Source organism: Sus scrofa, chromosome 10, assembly GCF_000003025.6.
Source record: "Sus scrofa isolate TJ Tabasco breed Duroc chromosome 10, Sscrofa11.1, whole genome shotgun sequence".
Taxonomy (NCBI): domain Eukaryota; kingdom Metazoa; phylum Chordata; class Mammalia; order Artiodactyla; family Suidae; genus Sus; species Sus scrofa.
Genome location: NC_010452.4, coordinates 33,140,530 through 33,157,380, shown reverse-complemented (window position 1 = coordinate 33,157,380; position 16,851 = coordinate 33,140,530). Strand labels below are relative to the sequence as shown.

Here is a 16,851-nt window from a genome sequence, read left to right as displayed (position 1 = left end):
TGTGTTTTATATTTAGCAGTTGTTTCATTTATTCCTTAAAGTATTTACTCTTCCTTTTTCTTTTTCCATAGGAGCTTCCATGTACCAGTCTCAAAAGTGAAGGTATGACTGGGAAAGGGCATGAGGAAACTTTCTGGGGTGAAGGTAACATTCTCCATCTTGGTAGGGGATTGGGTTATGTGTTTGTCAGAATTCAGTGCAGGTACACTTAAGATTTGTGCATATAATTGTATGTAACTTTTACCTCAAAAAAAAAAAGAAAAAAAAAAAAGAACCATAAATTGAATTCTAGTTAATGAAATGCTATAAAATGTGGGGAAGTGAAAGGGTGGGGGAAAAACTGTAATTGTAATGTATACATGTAAGGATAACCTGACCCCCTTGCTGTACAGTGGGAAAATTAAAAAAAAAAAAAATGTAGGGAAGTGTATTCATGTATGCAGCTTACTTTGAAAACCATCCAGAATTAAGATAAACTGATAGATGGATGGATAGAAGAATAGATAATTATGGGGAAAATTAATGGTAAAATCTGGGTAGTGAATGTATATAGATGTTCACTAAATTTGTTTCAACTTTTTTATGTTTGAAGTTTTTCATAACAAAACATTGGTATAGAAAGGGAAGGTAAATAATATCCAAAGGAGCAAACTTTTTCCAAGCTGATATTCGAACCCCTTAAGGCTTGACAGCACCATTGGAACCTGGAAGAGGGACAGAGCTAGCAGCCATCCTAACCTTGAGGCCTGGAATACTTTGTCCTTGATCCTGGTTTTCCACTTTATTATGGTTCTATCCCTGTTTTATCACATAATCTTTGTTTAAACCACTTAAAACTATTTTGGAAAAGTGATAGAAGATAAACCTATACAAATGAAAGCTCTTAATCTGGTCAGGAAGAAAGCAGTATTGGGAGTGCTTCTGGCAATAGGTATCAAAAACCCAAGGAGGAGTTCCAGACATGGCTCAGTGGAAACGAATCTGACTAGCATGAGGATGCAGGTTTGATCCCTGGCCTCACTGAGTGGGTTAAAGATCTGGTGCTGCTGTGAACTGTTGTGTAGGTTGCAGACTTGGCTTGGATCTGGTGTGGCTATGGCCAGTGGCTACAGCTCCAATTTGACCCCGAGGCCAGGGGTCAAACCCACAACCTCGTGGTTCCCAGTCAGATTCATTTCCGATGCACCACAATGGAAACTCCAACCTTCTCTTTCTTCTTGAGAGTAGGGAAGACCCTCACTATATTTTATATCACATGTTTGGGTCTAAACCCCTAACTAACAAGGGGAATCAAATTAGCATGACAAGTTAGACTTTTCATCATTCACCCCTGGATCTGAGGAACACATGGGCACCCATTTCTGAATAAAATTAAGGATCTGTTAGCCTGAAGAAGGTGGAGGATGACTGAATATCTGCCTCAAATATCTGAATATTTGACATAACCAGAAATATCTTCCTCAAAACCACAAAGTTTTGGTGATTAAAAATATAATTTACTATAACTTATATACATTATATACATTAGTACAATTTTAAAGTAAAAAAAATTAATAAAATAATATAAAATAAAAGGTAAAAATATGTACTCATCTGCTTCCCCCTCCTAGTTCCACTCCTCTGATGAAACCACGTCATTAGTTTGTTGGAAATGGGTCCAAATATTTTTCTATATTCATACATACATGTACACATGCTACTGTGGTTTTGTTTCTCCCCTAAACTTAGGTGCTTACTAACTAAACATACTGTCTGGAACTTGGTTTGTTTTCCCCTCAATAATATATCAAAAACATTTTTCCTTGTCAGTGTATATAGCTCTCCCTCTTAAGAGTATTCCGTATGTGGCTATGCCGTAGTTCACTGTTGTCCTTTTGGTGGTCATTTTGATTGACTCCAATTTTTCCCTATTATGGATAGTGTAGTAACCATCTTGTCCCACTTTTTTAGTTTAAGATGTGAATTTTCAGTCATATGTGAAAATAGAGAGACTGGAGATCCCGTCGTGGCTCAGTGATTAACGAATCCGACTAGGAACCATGAGGTTGTGGGTTCGATCCCTGGCCTTGCTCAGTGGGCTGAGGATCTGGCATTGCCGTCAGCTGTGGTGTAGGTCACAGACATGGCTCAGATCTGGCATGGCTGTGGCTGTGGCATAGGCCAGTGGCTACAGCTCCGATTAGACCCTTAGCCTGAGAACCTCCATATGCTGTGGGTGAGGCCCTAAAAAGCCAAAAAAAAAAAAAAAAAGAAAAGCAGAGAGACTTTTGTTTTCATCCACCCCTCCCTTTCCTATTTTTAATTTTCACTGAAATTTTTTACTTTGGAAACAAATCCAAAGTGTTGTTTTACCCATGAACACTTTTAGCACCTTTATTGAGATAAAATTCACAAAACATACAGTGAAACATTTTAAAGAGCGTGATTCATGGCATTTAGTACCTTCACATTGTTGTAAAATGATCACCTCTGTCAATTCTAAAACATGTTCATCATCCCCAAGGGAAACCCTTCATTTATTAAGTTTTCAATCCCTACTTAACCTTTCCCTTACTTATTCGGAGTAGTTCATATAAATGGAATCATACCAATACGTAACTTTTTGTCTCTGGTTTCTTTCACTTGGTATGTTTTTAAGGTTCATCCACCCTATAGCACATATTAATACTTTATTCCTCTTTATGACTGAATAATATTCTATTGTATGTATACCACAGGTTGTTTATCCATTCATCCATTGATGGACATTTGGGTTGTTTCCTCCTTTTAACTATTGTGACTGGTGTTGTAATGAACACTTATACACAGGCTTTTATCTAAACACCTGTTTTAAATTTCTTTTGGGTATGTACTGGGAGTAGAGTTGCTGGATTATATGTTGATTCTAGGTAGAATTTTTTTTAAGGAACTGCTATATTGTTTTCTATAGTAGCTATACTATTTTATATTCCCACCAGTACCATATGAGGGTTTCAGTTTCCCCACATCCTCTCCAACACTTGTTATTTTCTTTTACCACTACTAGTATTATTATTGTCATCCTAAGTGGGTATGAAATAATAAATCATTGTTGTTTTGATTTACATTCCCTAAAAACTAATGATGTTGGACATTTTTTCATGTGCTTGGCCATTTGTATATCTTCCTTAGAAAAGTCTATTCAAGTCCTTTGCCCAGGAGTTCCGTTGTGGCTCAGTGAGTGGGTTAAGAACCTGACTTTCCATGAGGAAGCAGGTTCTATCCCTGACCTCACTCAGTGGGTTAAGGATCCAGTGTTTCTGCAAGCTGCAGCCTAGGTCGCAGATGTGGCTCAGATCCGAAGTTGCTGTGGCTGTGGTGTAGGCTGGCAGCTTCAGCTCCATTTCACCTCCCAGCCTGGGAAACTCCATACGCCAAGGGTGCAGCCCTAGAAAGACAAAAAGACCAAAAAAAAAAAAAAAAAAAAGTTTATGCTCCCATCCACCAAATATGAATCTACCTCTTTCTCTACATCTTCTCCCATACTGTAAGTTAGTTAGTATACCTATTTTTTTCTTCCAGTTTTATTGAGATATAATTGACATATAGCACTGTATAAGTTTAAGGTGTACAGCATAATAATTCGACTTACATGTCATTAAATGATTATCGCAGTAAGTTTAGTGAACATCCATCTCGTATAGATGCAAAATGAAAGAAATAGAAGAAAAAAATTTGTCTTTGATGAGAACTCTTAGGATTTACTCTCTTAACAACTTTCGTATATGACATGCAGTAGTGTTAATTATGTTTTTCATATTATACATCCCTAATACCTATATTATAGCTGGAAGTTTGTACCTTTAACTACCTTCATCTAATTCTCCCTCCTTCACCCCCCCACCTGTGTTAATCCTCAATATAATCTCTTCAGTTATTTTGTTTTCAAAATATAGTTGAGCTACAATTGTATTTTTCCTGTTATATAACACAGTGATTTTTTTTCTATACATTTTGAAATGATCACCGCAATAAGTCTAGTTACAATATGTCACCATACGAAGATCTTACTTAGTTATTGATCATGTTCCTCACACTATGCATTTCATACCCATGACTCGTTGGTTGTATAACTGAAAGTTTATACCTCTTCATTTCCCTCACCTATTTCTTTTCTTCCCCCCACTCCCCTGTCATCTGTAAACCACCCGTTTTTTCTCTTTATCTATAACTGTTTTGTTTAGTTTATTCATTTGTCCACATTTAAGTGAAATCATGAAATATTTGTCTTTCTCTGACTTATTTCACTTAGTGTAATATCCTCTAGGGCCATCCATGTTGTCGCAAATGGCAAGATTTCATTTTTTTATGGCCCAGTGATATGCCATTGTGTATATATATTACATCTTCTTTATCCATTCATCTATCAGTAGGCACTTGAGTATTCTTATTTTCTGTTTTTGACAGTCTGACAAGTGAAAAATGATCTTATTTTAATATGTATTTTCGCCATAACTAATTTATTTACATCATTACTAATTACATTTGTATTTCTTCAGCCTGTAGTCACTCAAATATTTGTTGAATGAATACTCATCCTTTGACCTTTTTTTTCTTTTTATTTGTTCATAGCAGATGCTACATTTATGTGTGACAAGCGGTGTAACAAGAAGCGGTTATGTGGACGGCATAAGTGTAATGAGATATGCTGTGTGGTAAGTGGACCTGTCATTAGGCATAGTCAGATGCTTTCGTCCAAAGGGTTGGGCTTCTGGAAGCCTCAGCCATCTAGAATGCAGCCCAGATTTAGAAATCACTAGACAGGTTCCCTGACCAGCAGTCAGAGTGCTGCCCAGAGAGACAGGCTGGGCCTTTTTAGGCCTCAGGCAGGTCAAAAAGTCAGCCAATGGCAACATGGAAGAGGCAGAGAAGGAAGAAGGCCTCAGACCCCAGAGCCCAAGACCATTGGATAAATGTGTGGTCATCGGCAAGAGACTATATGCTGTCCAAAACAGACTGACCTGGCCTTAGCAACTCATGCTTCAAGTTTCATGCACTTCTTGGGTCCAATCAATAGGCAAAATGAATGTGGCATTTTTTAAAGGAGGATGTTCAGTTATCTGAAATACTCACTTCTGTGGAACTAAAGGAAGCACTGCCTGGCAGTTGGTACTGTTATTGTGTGCGTGTGTGTATATGCGTGTAAACGAGATAACATGGTACCAATAGTTAAATAGTACATATATTAGCACATGTATGAATATACATTAAATAAATGTTACTTTTAATATTTATATTGACAAAGTGAGTGATGAAATTGTTCTGTACGTCAAGACTAATAAACTGGTGTTTGCAAGTTTAAAGACTTCCTCTTATTGAATATTTCAAACATATGTAAAAGCAGAGAGACTAGTATGAGTCCCATATGCCCAACATCTAGCTTCAGTCATGATTTGCTCATTACTAATCTTGTTTCATCCACATCCCCACCTACTCTTCCCCCCTATTAGTTTGAAGCTAATCCCAAACATCATGTGATCTATAACTGTGGAGAGCTTCTTCTTTATTAATCTTGTTTATGGAAAATGTAAAATGGAGATAATTTTGTAAACATAAACCTCTCTTCCTAGGATAAGGAGCACAAGTGTCCTTTGATTTGTGGGAGGAAACTCCGTTGTGGCCTTCATAGATGTGAAGAACCTTGTCATCGTGGGAATTGCCAGACGTGTTGGCAAGCTAGTGAGTGTCTTCACTGTATGCTTTATTATAAGTGTTCTAGGAGTTCCTACTGTGGCTCAGCAGGTTAATAACCTGACATAGTGTCTGTGAGGAATGCGAATTCAATCCCTGGCCTCACTCAGTGGGTTAAGGACCCAGCATTTCCATGAGCTGTAGCAGAGGTTGCAGATGCACCTTGGATCCTGTGTTGCTGGGGCTGTGGTGTACACAACTGCAGCTCCAATTCAGCCCCTAGCCTGGGAACTTCCTTATGCTGCATCTGCAGCTCTTAAAAGCAAAAAAAAAAAAAAAGTCATCAGGCATGATAAATTCTGAATGATTGATTTTCTTAGATTGGTCTGGATTACTGAACTAATAAGCCTTAGTTTTTTTGTCTGTCTGTTTGTTTGTTTTTAGGCCACTCCGTGGCATATGGAGATTCCTAGGCTAGGGGTCTAATCGGAGCCACAGCTGCCGGCCCATGCCACAACCACAGCAATGCCGGATCCTTAACCCACTGAGCAGTGGTAGGGATCGGACCTGCATCCTCATGGATATTAATCTGGTTTGTTACTGCTGAGCCACAACAGGAACTTCCCATCAAGGACTTTCTTAAGTGAAACTGTCATTTTTATTTATTCCAAGTGCTTAGCAATAGAAATACAGTGATCACAGTTTGGTGCTTTTGCGCTAATTTGCACTAATGCCCTGGCAGTATTACCAACTGTTGCTTTTGCACCATCAATGCAAATGTCAGCATAAGTGAAAAAAGTAAATTGTATCTAGGAGTTCCCATTATGGCGCAGCAGAAATGAATCTAACTAGGAACTATGAGATTGCAGGTTCGATCCCTGGCTTCGCCCAGTAGGTTAAGGATCTGGCATTGCTGTGAGCTGTGGTGTAGGTCACAGACATGACTTGGATCCCGCATTGCTGTGGCTGTGGTGTAAACCAGTAGCTAGAGCTCTGATTCGACCCCTAGCTTGGGAACTTCCACATGCCATGGACGTGGCCCTAAAAAGCAAAAAAAAAAAATAAAAAAAAGTAAATAGTGTCTAAGTATTGTTATGAAAATAATTTTGACCTCACGGAGTCCTAGAGGTCAACAGTGCACACTTTGAGAACTATTACATTAGGAGATTAGCCTAGATCAGGGTTTCCCAGAATATCTTCTCTGGAATACTATTTCAAAAAGGAGGTTTTTTCCAACAAGTCAGTGATTTATTACAAATCACGCACACAGAGTTCCATAAAAATAACTTATGTAGCCCCCTGACTCTTTTACCTAGTTATTTCACATCTATTAGCCCATCCCCACAGTAAGCTTATTCAGTGGATAGGTCACAGCTTAATATCCCCATTAAACCAAAAAAAGAAATCTCAGCAGTTAGGTTACCTGCCCACAGTCACTGAGCAAGTGAGATGTAGGTCCAGGACTAGAAGCCTAAGTCTCCTGCCGTATTTACAAGGATCTTCCCACCACATTGTGCAGCCTCTGAAGTGTTTGCTGGAGCCTGCTGGCTGGAGAAGAGTGGTGGGTGGAAGAATCCCAGAGGGCTTTTGGTTTCCTGACTCTGGGTCCCTAGTTGAGAACTCTGACCAAAGGCCTGACCTCTTCCAAGGACGGAATTGAAAAACTAGCCCCCCTTTGGGTCTGAGGGAGAACTCTTGCGCTGCTTGTTGGAGGTCCCATGGGAGATCTCATTTTGATTTGGGCTTGTGAACTGAGCCTGATAAACTCAGATTAGCAATCGGCTTCGTCTCAGATTCATACCTCTTAACATGATAGGTTTCGATTGTACCTATAAGAATTTTTTTAATGACTTCAGTGGCTCTCTAAGGTTTATATTCAAATGGGTATTTTTGTGTGTTAACTACCTGTGGATTGCGTAATCTCTATCCATTTTCCTAACCAAAAAAAAAGAAAGAAAAAAAAAATCTGTATCTTCAGTAGAAGTCTCCTGTTCTGTCCAAAGAGATGGTCTTTGGATCTTTTGTTTATAAAATGTATAAAATACATGTAAAAATGGCTCATGTACTCAGAGACTTACAGTTTACTGCAAGTTAAAATGGAACTCTTTGTCACCAGCTCAACTTTAATAAGATAAAAATATTTTTAATAAAAGGAGCCCCCCCATTCTCCTCTAAAAATGCAAGCCAATTTTTTTTAAAAAAGGGGTGTGTGTGTGTGTGTGTGTCTGTGTGATGTAATTATGTGTGTGCTCATCTCAGACTCATGAAGGGTTTTGTTTTACCTGCTGCTTCACCAGGTTTTGATGAATTAACCTGCCATGTGGCGCGTCAGTGATCTACCCTCCAGTTCCCTGTGGTACCAGGCCCCCTGAGTGTACCCAAACCTGTGCCAGAGTCCATGAATGTGACCATCCAGGTGAGTGTCAACTCCTTGCCCCCGAACCTCACAGCCTGCTACACTGTGTCATTTAGGATGTAATCTGTGGATGGCAGGCACACCCCAAAGGTTGGAGAATCCCCAGCTGGTCTTGTCTTTCATGGACTTGATGTCTTTCTTTGTGGCCTCCACTCTTGGTGCATATTTCAAAGTTAAGCATCTTTTTTTTGCAAAGTTAAAAGTAACCTCAGGAGTTTCCATCGTAGCTCAGCGGAAATGAATCTGACTAGCATCCATGAGGACACAGGTTTGATCCCTGGCCTCACTCAGTGGCTTAAGGATCCAGCATTGCCGTGAGCTATGGTGTAAGTCACAGGCATGGCTTGGATCCCATGTTGCTGTGGCTATGATGTAGGCCAGCGGTAACAGCTCTGGCTGGACCCCTAGCCTGGGAACCTCCGTATGCCATGGGTGTGGCCCTAAAAAGACCAAAAAAAAAAAAAGAGGGAACTTTGGTTTTGTTGTTTTTGTAGATGAAATACATGTTTTGTATTTTTGTGTTTTTTGTCTTTTTAGGGCCGCACCCAAGGCATGTGGAAGTTTCCAGTCTAGGTGTAGAATTAAAGCTATAGCCACAGGCCTACGCCACAGACACAGCAACGAGGAATCTGAGCCATATCTGCAACCTACACCACAGCTCATGGCCACACTGGATCCTTAACTCACTGAATGAGGCCAGGGATCAAACCTGCGTCCTCACCGATGCTAGTCAATTTGTTTCCGCTGAGCCATGACAAGAACTCTCAAAATATATGTTTATTATGTAACAAGGAAGAAAATCAAAAGATTGAAATTAAATCATCCATTATGTCACCTTTTAGAAATTATGCCTTGGAGTTCCCATTGTGGCGCAGTGGTTAACGAATCCGACTAGGAACCATGAGGTTGCAGGTTCGATCCCTGCCCTTGCGCAGTGGATTAACAATCCAGTGTTGCCGTGAGCTGTGGTGTAGGTTGCAGACATGGCTCGGATCCCGCGTTGCTGTGGCTCTGGCGTAGGCCGGCAGCTACAGCTCCAATTAGACCTTAGCTGGGAACCTCCATATGCCGCTGGAGCGGCCCAAGAAATGGCAAAAAGACAAAAAAAAAAAAAAAAAGAAATTATGCCTTAGTGTGTATTTTTCATGGCCTTTTTCTGTGAACATTGTATTTGCTTTTTTTCCTCCCTAAAATAAAAGTGGGATCCTACTGAACTTATTTTATTTAGCTTTTTCCCCCTCTTATGATTATAATTTCAATCTATCTCCTTATCAATGAATATTTTTCTATAGTGCCTTTTGTTTTTTGGGGTTTTTTTGCTTTTCAGGGCCACACCCGCATCATATGGAACTTCCCAGGCTAGGAGTTGAATCAGAGCTACAGCTGCCAGCCTACACCCAAGCTCGTGGCAATGCTGGATCCCTAACCCACTGAGTGAGGTCAGGGATTGAACCCACATCCTCATGGATAGTAATCAGATTAGTTTCTGCTGCACCGCAATGGGAACTCCCTGCAATGTTGATTTTTAATGATAGTTGAGTGTTCTATTACATGGATGGGCCATAACTAACTCAGTAAGTTTGATGTTGCTGGAGGTTTAAGTTATTGCCAGCTTTTTTCTGATAGACTGCTGTAGATACCAGATAAATAGCTGCTTGACATCAGGCGGTCTAGTCACTGGCTTTCTTCTAGGACCATGTTGTGCCCATCATTTCATTTGCCAACTCCTAGAGACATACCTGATATAACATGTCATCAGAGTTGATACTTAAAGAAAGTCTGGCCATATTATTCAGAATGACAAATGTGCAGCTAGTTCTCAGGTTTTTTAAGTTAATACAGTGGAAGAGAATTAAATTCCTCATGAAGTGAAACTGTCCTTTCCTGGGGACCATAGCATAGCTCTCCCAACTTAGCTGGCAGACCCCTGCGTGGTGTTCAAACCAGTATGAAGTTAATGGCCAAGCAGATACTTGTCCACTCAGTTGCACTCACTTCCTTTTTAGTTGCTTGCCGATGTTACAGATGGAGTCCAAATCCTGCTGATTAATGTCCATAGTAAGAACTTAACCATTTGTGAGTTGTTCTCTTTTAGCCTGCTTCAGCATTCATTTAGCTTTTCTTGAGTGTTTGTTGTATATCCAGCATGGTGTCAGACATAGAGGGAAGTTCAGAAGAAGGAAAAAATAGCCTAGGACCTTGAGGTTCTTAGGTCCTTTCTGAAAGGAAGGAGATTGTAGTTAAATACATTTGACACAATGTGTCTGGGCCAGATATAATGACAGCAAGCCATCTACTAAGAACAAAAACATCAAAGCACAGAAGAGCTCAGGGCAGGGTATGGTCCACCAAGGAATGCTTTGTTGTAGGAGATGAGTGTGGAGGTACTGCCTCTTCCAGATGTAAAGAAATTGAGGAGTTCCCGTCGTGGCGCAGTGGTTAACAAATCCGACTAGGAACCATGAGGTTGCGGGTTCGATCCTGACTTGCTCAGTGGGTTAACGATCCGGCGTTGCCGTGGCTGTGGTGTAGGTCGCAGGCGCGGCTCGGATCCGCGTGCTGTGCTCTGGCGTAGGCTGGTGTCAACAGCTCGATAGACCCCTAGCCTGGAACCTCCATATGCCGCAGAGCGGCCCAACAAATGGCAAAGGACAAAAAAAAAAATAAAATACAATAAAAAAAAAAAAAAAAAAGAAATTGAAAGGAGTCAGAGGAAGCATGTTAGATAGGTAGCAAAGATGTCTGAATAAAAGGGAGAAGTTTCTGTGCAAAGTAGGACCAAGAGGATGAGTAGTGAGTGTGGGCAGACCATGTGGCAGAGCCCAGGAGACAAGGCAGAAAAGCCACCTCCTTCTCTGTTTCTTTGTCTCTTCCTCCTCAGATGGGTTTCTTTTTCTCACTCATGCTCATCTTTCAACACTGTAATATAAAACCAGCTACTTTACCTTCCAATGACCATTTAAAAAAGTATTCCCAACTCCTAAATTGGGAGTTCCCGTCTTGGTGCAGCAGAAACAAATCTGACTAGGAACCATGAGGTTGCGGGTTTGATCCCTGGCCTCACTCAGTGGGTTAAGGATCTGGCATTGCTGTGAGCTGTGGTGTAGATCGCAGACACAGCTCAGATCTGGTGCAGCTGTGGCTCTGGTGTAGGCCAGCAGCTGCAGCTCCGATTAGACCCTTAGCCTGGCAACCTCCATATGCCTCAGGTGGGACCCTAAAAAGACAGAAAAAAGTTCCATGTTAAACACCGCTGTAATACAGATAATAATCTATGTGGCTCTATTTAAACATTATTTCTAATTTTACCTCTGTCTTTCTGCAGTATATCATTCTTGTCATAGTGAAGACAAGTGTCCCCCTTGTACTTTTCTAACTCAGAAATGGTGCATGGGCAAACATGAGGTAAGTTTTTTCTCTCAAGTGTCCATTGTTTCAACCAGATACTTATGATTGGATTTCATTAATTGTTGTTAGCCTCTGGAGTTCCTGTCGTGGCTCGGTGGAAACAAATCTGACTAATAACCATGAGGATGCAGGTTTGATCCCTAGCCTCGATCAGTGGGTTAAGGATCCAGCATTGCCGTGAGCTGTGGTGTAGGTCACAGATGCAGCTTGGATCTGGCGTTGCTGTGGCTGTGGCGTAGGCCATGAGCTTCAGCTCCAATTCAACGCTTAGCCTGGGAACCTTCATATGCAACATGTGTGGCCCTAAAAAGAAAGAGTTGTTAGCCTCATTATTTCTGAAAGTGTATATACTTCAAGAAGCAGAGATTTACTATTGCAACCTTTTTTCTTTTTTTCTATTAAGATATAGTTTGCATAAAATAAAATTCGTGCTTTTTAGTGTACAAGTCTATGAGTTTTAACAAAAGCATTTGTACAGTCATGTAACCACCACCGCAGTCAAGATGTGTACCAGTTCATTTACCCTCATACGTTCCTTTAGGCCCCTTCATAGCTACTCTTCTCTTTCTTCCAGCCCTGGCACCCAGTGATCTGTCTGTCCCAATGGTTTTGCCTTTTCCAGACCACCATGTAAATGGAATTACATAGGAGGCAGCGTTCTGAGTCTATTCTTCTCTCATTTTTAATCTAGTTACAATCGAGTGTAAATCAGCTAGTTGGCCCTGAGAGCAAAGGCCTTGTTCAGGGAGATCTTCCAGATTAAGCGGCATGGGGAGAGGTGGCTAGTCCGGGGACAGGTGTTACAGTGAGGACATCCCAAGAGAGTGAAGGAGGGCTCTGCACCAGTTGCCACTGTTCCTTCCCTTTACTCCCTACACAGCTTTCCATGCTAATTAATGGGCTGAAACACCTTCCTCCAGGCTAACCTATACCTCCTTACTTCCTCGCTGCCACTACCATAAGGAACTTCCATCCTTATTCTTAGCATTTAAGCTATATTTGGCACTGCTGACTATAGACCCTCTGAAACACCTAAAAAATTTTGTTTTAATGTGTATTCATTTGTAGATAATTAAGTTAGTATTATTTTGCTACACAGAAAGAAACATTCTTAACATTCTGGTGTATAAACTACCAGACATGTGTGATACCCACTCTCTCCTACTCTATGAAGATTATTCTGTTTTGAAATCTGCTTTTTTTTTTTTTTTTAACTTCATAACATATTGGCCAGTGTTTCTTGAAATTCTTGACAACTATGACAACATGCTTTCAGTATTCTTATCTTGATGGACATATTTTTCTCCATTTATTTCCTGTCTGTGGTTCTCAAGCCATAATCCGTAGTATTTACTCTTCCTTTAAAGCCTCACTTCCTCTTAGAGTAATCAGACGTCCATGTGTCATCTTTGTGTTGATGGCTTATTTGGATTTCACTCAACAAATACTTACTGCGTATCTGCTGTGTGCTAGGTTTGGGTGATTCAGAAATGAACAGTACAGGTGTGGTCCCTGCCCTGATGAAGGCTTCACTCTTCGAGAAACAGATGTGTAAACAGTCGCTTATAAGTACAGTAGCGTGAGGAGTACAGAGTACTGAAGGGGATGGAAGGGGAACACCCAGGAAAGGTGTTGCAAGAAGTAACATTCTAAAGGATAATAAGAAGGTGGGCAAGCAGTATGGGGTGGGGACAACAGAGGGCAGAGCATGTGCCCCAAAGTATTATCCCCAGCCCACTGGTAGTAGAGTAGGTAAGAATTCAGTTCTATGAACATCCTGATTTCAGAGCATGTATGTCTTACACTTTGGGGGCCTCTTCAAGAGTTCAAGTTATGTGTCACCAGAGTCCAGATATATTCCTCATGTTGAGGGCTCTTAAATGAATTTGAGTGGCTATGTAAAAGTAACCTTTGGTTCCACAGGAATAAGCTTCCAGCATCTTTTTCCTGGAGTGAGGAATCCCGGAAGGAGGCAGTTTCTCAGGAAAAAATGATTTGGGTGTTCCATGGCCTGCTGCCTCTTAATTTTTTTAATGATAGAGCTGCCTAAAACTATATCATGGAGATATGAGGAGAATTGAGTATTTAATTACATAAAATAGCCCTGCCAGCTGTCATGAAACCATGAGCCAAGCGTCCCCACACCCCCAGGTTTTTCTGTCGGCTCTCAGTGCCCTGGCTGTTTACAGAGGAGAGGAAAGATCATCTGATCCTCACAGTTAGTCATAACATTTTCAGATACTCCCTAGTTATCTGGTTTCACATGCTTGTTACCCACCTTCAGAAATTTATATTGCAAGTCACTCTTGGCTGCTACAACAAATCCCTTTAGATCATAACCAGCTTTTTTTTTTTTTTTTTTGGCTCTTTTTAGGGCCTCACATGCGGCATATGGAAGTTCCCAGGCTAGGAGTTGACTCAGAGCTGCAGCTACTGGCCACAGCCATAGCAACATGGGATCTGATCTACCCCACAACTCACAGCAACGCCAGATCCTTAACCCACTGAGCAAGGCCAGAGATTGAGCCCACATCCTCATGGTTACTCGTCAGCTTCATAACCCACTGAGCCACGACGGGAACTCCATAACCAGCATTTTAAATAAGGTTCAGGTTTGTTTTCTTTTCTAACTAAACTTTCAGACTTTGAAAATCAGCCTGATGTTTTTTCAGATAAAGGAAGTTTTTTTAAAAAATGCTTTTTTTACAAGCTCAGAAATGTTTAAATAGGAAGTTAAGATTCACCCCAAATCCTCCATGGAGATAAGTATATGGCTACTTCTGTCTCTCCTAGTTACGAAGCAACATCCCCTGTCACCTGGTTGATATCTCTTGCGGATTACCCTGTGGTGCCACACTGCCGTGTGGGATGCACAGGTGTCAGAGACTCTGTCACAAAGGAGAGTGTCTTGTGGATGAGCCCTGCAAGCAGCCATGCACCACCTCCAGAGCTGACTGTGGCCACCCATGTATGGCGCCCTGCCACCTCAGCTCACCCTGCCCAGTGACTGCTTGTAAAGCTAAGGTGCGTAATCCTGACTCCAGGTGGGGCCCTGCTTCTGGGGCTGCTGATGAGTCCAGAACTGCCTGCAGTGGCACCTGGGCACACATCCTAATCAGGGGTCATTGGATTCCAGGAACTGCAGGTTAAATTAACAAGAGAAAGATGGAGTAAATGGACAGATTTGTGTCTACCCAGCTTGAGATGGCCCTTAGTTCAGAAAGTACGCACTGCCACCTGACTAGTCTCTGTCCCCCCTTGGAGGAGACTCTCAAGAGACTCTGATTGCCTGCTCCGTTTATTTAACAAATATATAAGTGTCTGTTCAGTGCAAGATGCTGTATGCTATGCTAGCTGCTGTGTCTCCACTGGTGAACAGGAGGCACATGCTTCCTTCTATTAGATGGACGGATACTAATTACTCAGATAATTAACCGTGACTGTGGTAAATGTCATGAAGAAGTATTTACACCCTTGTAGAGGGTGCCACAAGAAGGTGAGTGGAGGGTGGGAGGAGGTCTTACCTGTCTGAGAGATTAATAAGCAAGGCCACCCTGAGGAGGTGAAGGCAGAGGGCTGAAGTGGAGTCTATTAGGCCTTGGCTGGTCCTGGGTCAGGTGTCTGCCCCTGGTTCTATGATTAAAAACTTCATTCTAGGCCTGCCCCATTGGGCAGAATTAAGGCCAGGAGTGATTCCCAGTTAGGGGCACTGTAGACTGGACACTTCCCTCCTAGCACGTCAACCACACATCAGTTTGCATGTGTAGTTAGGTTTGATTTGAGAGGGGCTTCAAAAGTGAAACCTACCTGTTCATATGGTTTCCATGTGCTGAAAGTGATTCCATGTTCATCTTATTTTAGGTAGAGCTGCAGTGTGAATGTGGACGAAGAAAAGAAACCATGATTTGCTCTGAAGCATCCAGTACTTATCAAAGGTTAGTGCTACTTAAATGTTAACAGTCAGTAATTCTCAGTAAAGGGTATACAGGAGTTTATTGTAGGATCTTTGCAACTTTTGTTAAAGTTGGAAGGGTTTTGTTTTGTTTTTGTTTTTTTAAATGTAGTTTCATTAAATTCTTCAAACTCAGAAAATATATTTGTGGGTCCCCATTTTAGAAGCATTGCAATATTATTTAATTTAATTCATTTTTTTAAGATTTTTATTTTTTCTACTGTATAGCACTAGGAACTATGTCTAATCACTTGTGATGAATCTATACATTTATGTGGAACCAGGTCACCACGCTGTGCAGTAGAAAATTGATAGAACACTGTAAATCAGCTATAATGGAAAAAAATTAAAATCATTATAAAAAATAAATTTAAAATACATTTTTATTTTTTCCATTATAGTTGATAAGTTTGGAAGGCTTTTTAAGTAAATTTTCTTGAGTCTGTGTTTTTATTTCTCCTCCTCCTCCTTCCTCCCTCTCCCTTTTGGTCTTCTTTTTTTTTTTTTTTGGCTTTTTTGAGGTCCACACCCACAGCATATGGAGGTTCCCAGGCTAGGAGTCAAATCAGAGCTACAGCTGCCGGCCTACGCCACAGCCACAGCAACTTGGGATCCGAGCCACATCTGCAACCTACACCACAGCTCACAGCAACACCAGATCCTTAACCCACTGAGTGAGGTCAGGGGTCGAACCCACAACCTCATGGTTCCTAGTCAGATTCATTTCCACTGCACCACAACGGGAACTCCCCTTTTGGTCTTCTTAAACCATGGGACCAGAAGGGAAGATGTCCTGAAGCTGTGTGAATTGCTTTAACGTTCATCTCTTGTGGTGGCACAGCCAGGACCAGGTCCTGTGCTCTTGCTGTGGGGCAGGAGGCGTCTGACTGTTCTCAAGGCATCTTTGCAGCCTCCTGAAATCCTGGGACCCATATGGTCACTTGGGGATCTGAGTACAGAGGTAGAAGTGTTAGGGGTGAATAGATACAGAGATGTGTCCTGGAGGTGGGCTTTGAGAAGTAGGCAGACATCAGATTGTCTGTTTGAATACCCACTGAGTGCCCAGCGTTGGCCCAGATGCTGAGGAGTGTATTACCTCATCATTTCCTATGGAGCTGCCTAGAATCTGCTTGAGAAGATAACATGTGAACATGTGTGTAGTTCAAAATAGATGGGCTTCCAAGGGCTGTCATTGTCAAATGGTAGGTTGTCCTGAAAGCAGTTTTCTGTGTGCCTAATATGAGGAGGTTCTTATAAAACTGCAGTGCCTTTCTTCCCTTCCTTTTATATACTTCAGAATAGCAGCTATTTCCATGGCCTCGAAAATAACAGACATGCAGCTTGGAGATTCGGTGGAGATCAGCAAGTTAATTACTAAGAAGGAAATTCACCAAGCCAGGTAATTTTTTAAATGTGTAGCTGTGCC

General features: G+C 41.3%; 1 protein-coding gene across 1 annotated transcript in view; it reads left to right on the top strand.

Moving 5' to 3' along the window:
- Window positions 1-16,851, top strand: part of NFX1 (nuclear transcription factor, X-box binding 1) — a 74,360-nt gene that overhangs the window by 43,439 nt on the left and 14,070 nt on the right. The window contains 9 exon segments of the mRNA XM_021064702.1: window positions 72-102; window positions 4,591-4,673; window positions 5,589-5,697; window positions 7,947-7,964; window positions 7,967-8,065; window positions 11,391-11,470; window positions 14,267-14,497; window positions 15,335-15,408; window positions 16,723-16,824. Of these exon segments, the coding sequence (XP_020920361.1) occupies window positions 72-102; window positions 4,591-4,673; window positions 5,589-5,697; window positions 7,947-7,964; window positions 7,967-8,065; window positions 11,391-11,470; window positions 14,267-14,497; window positions 15,335-15,408; window positions 16,723-16,824 (827 nt within the window).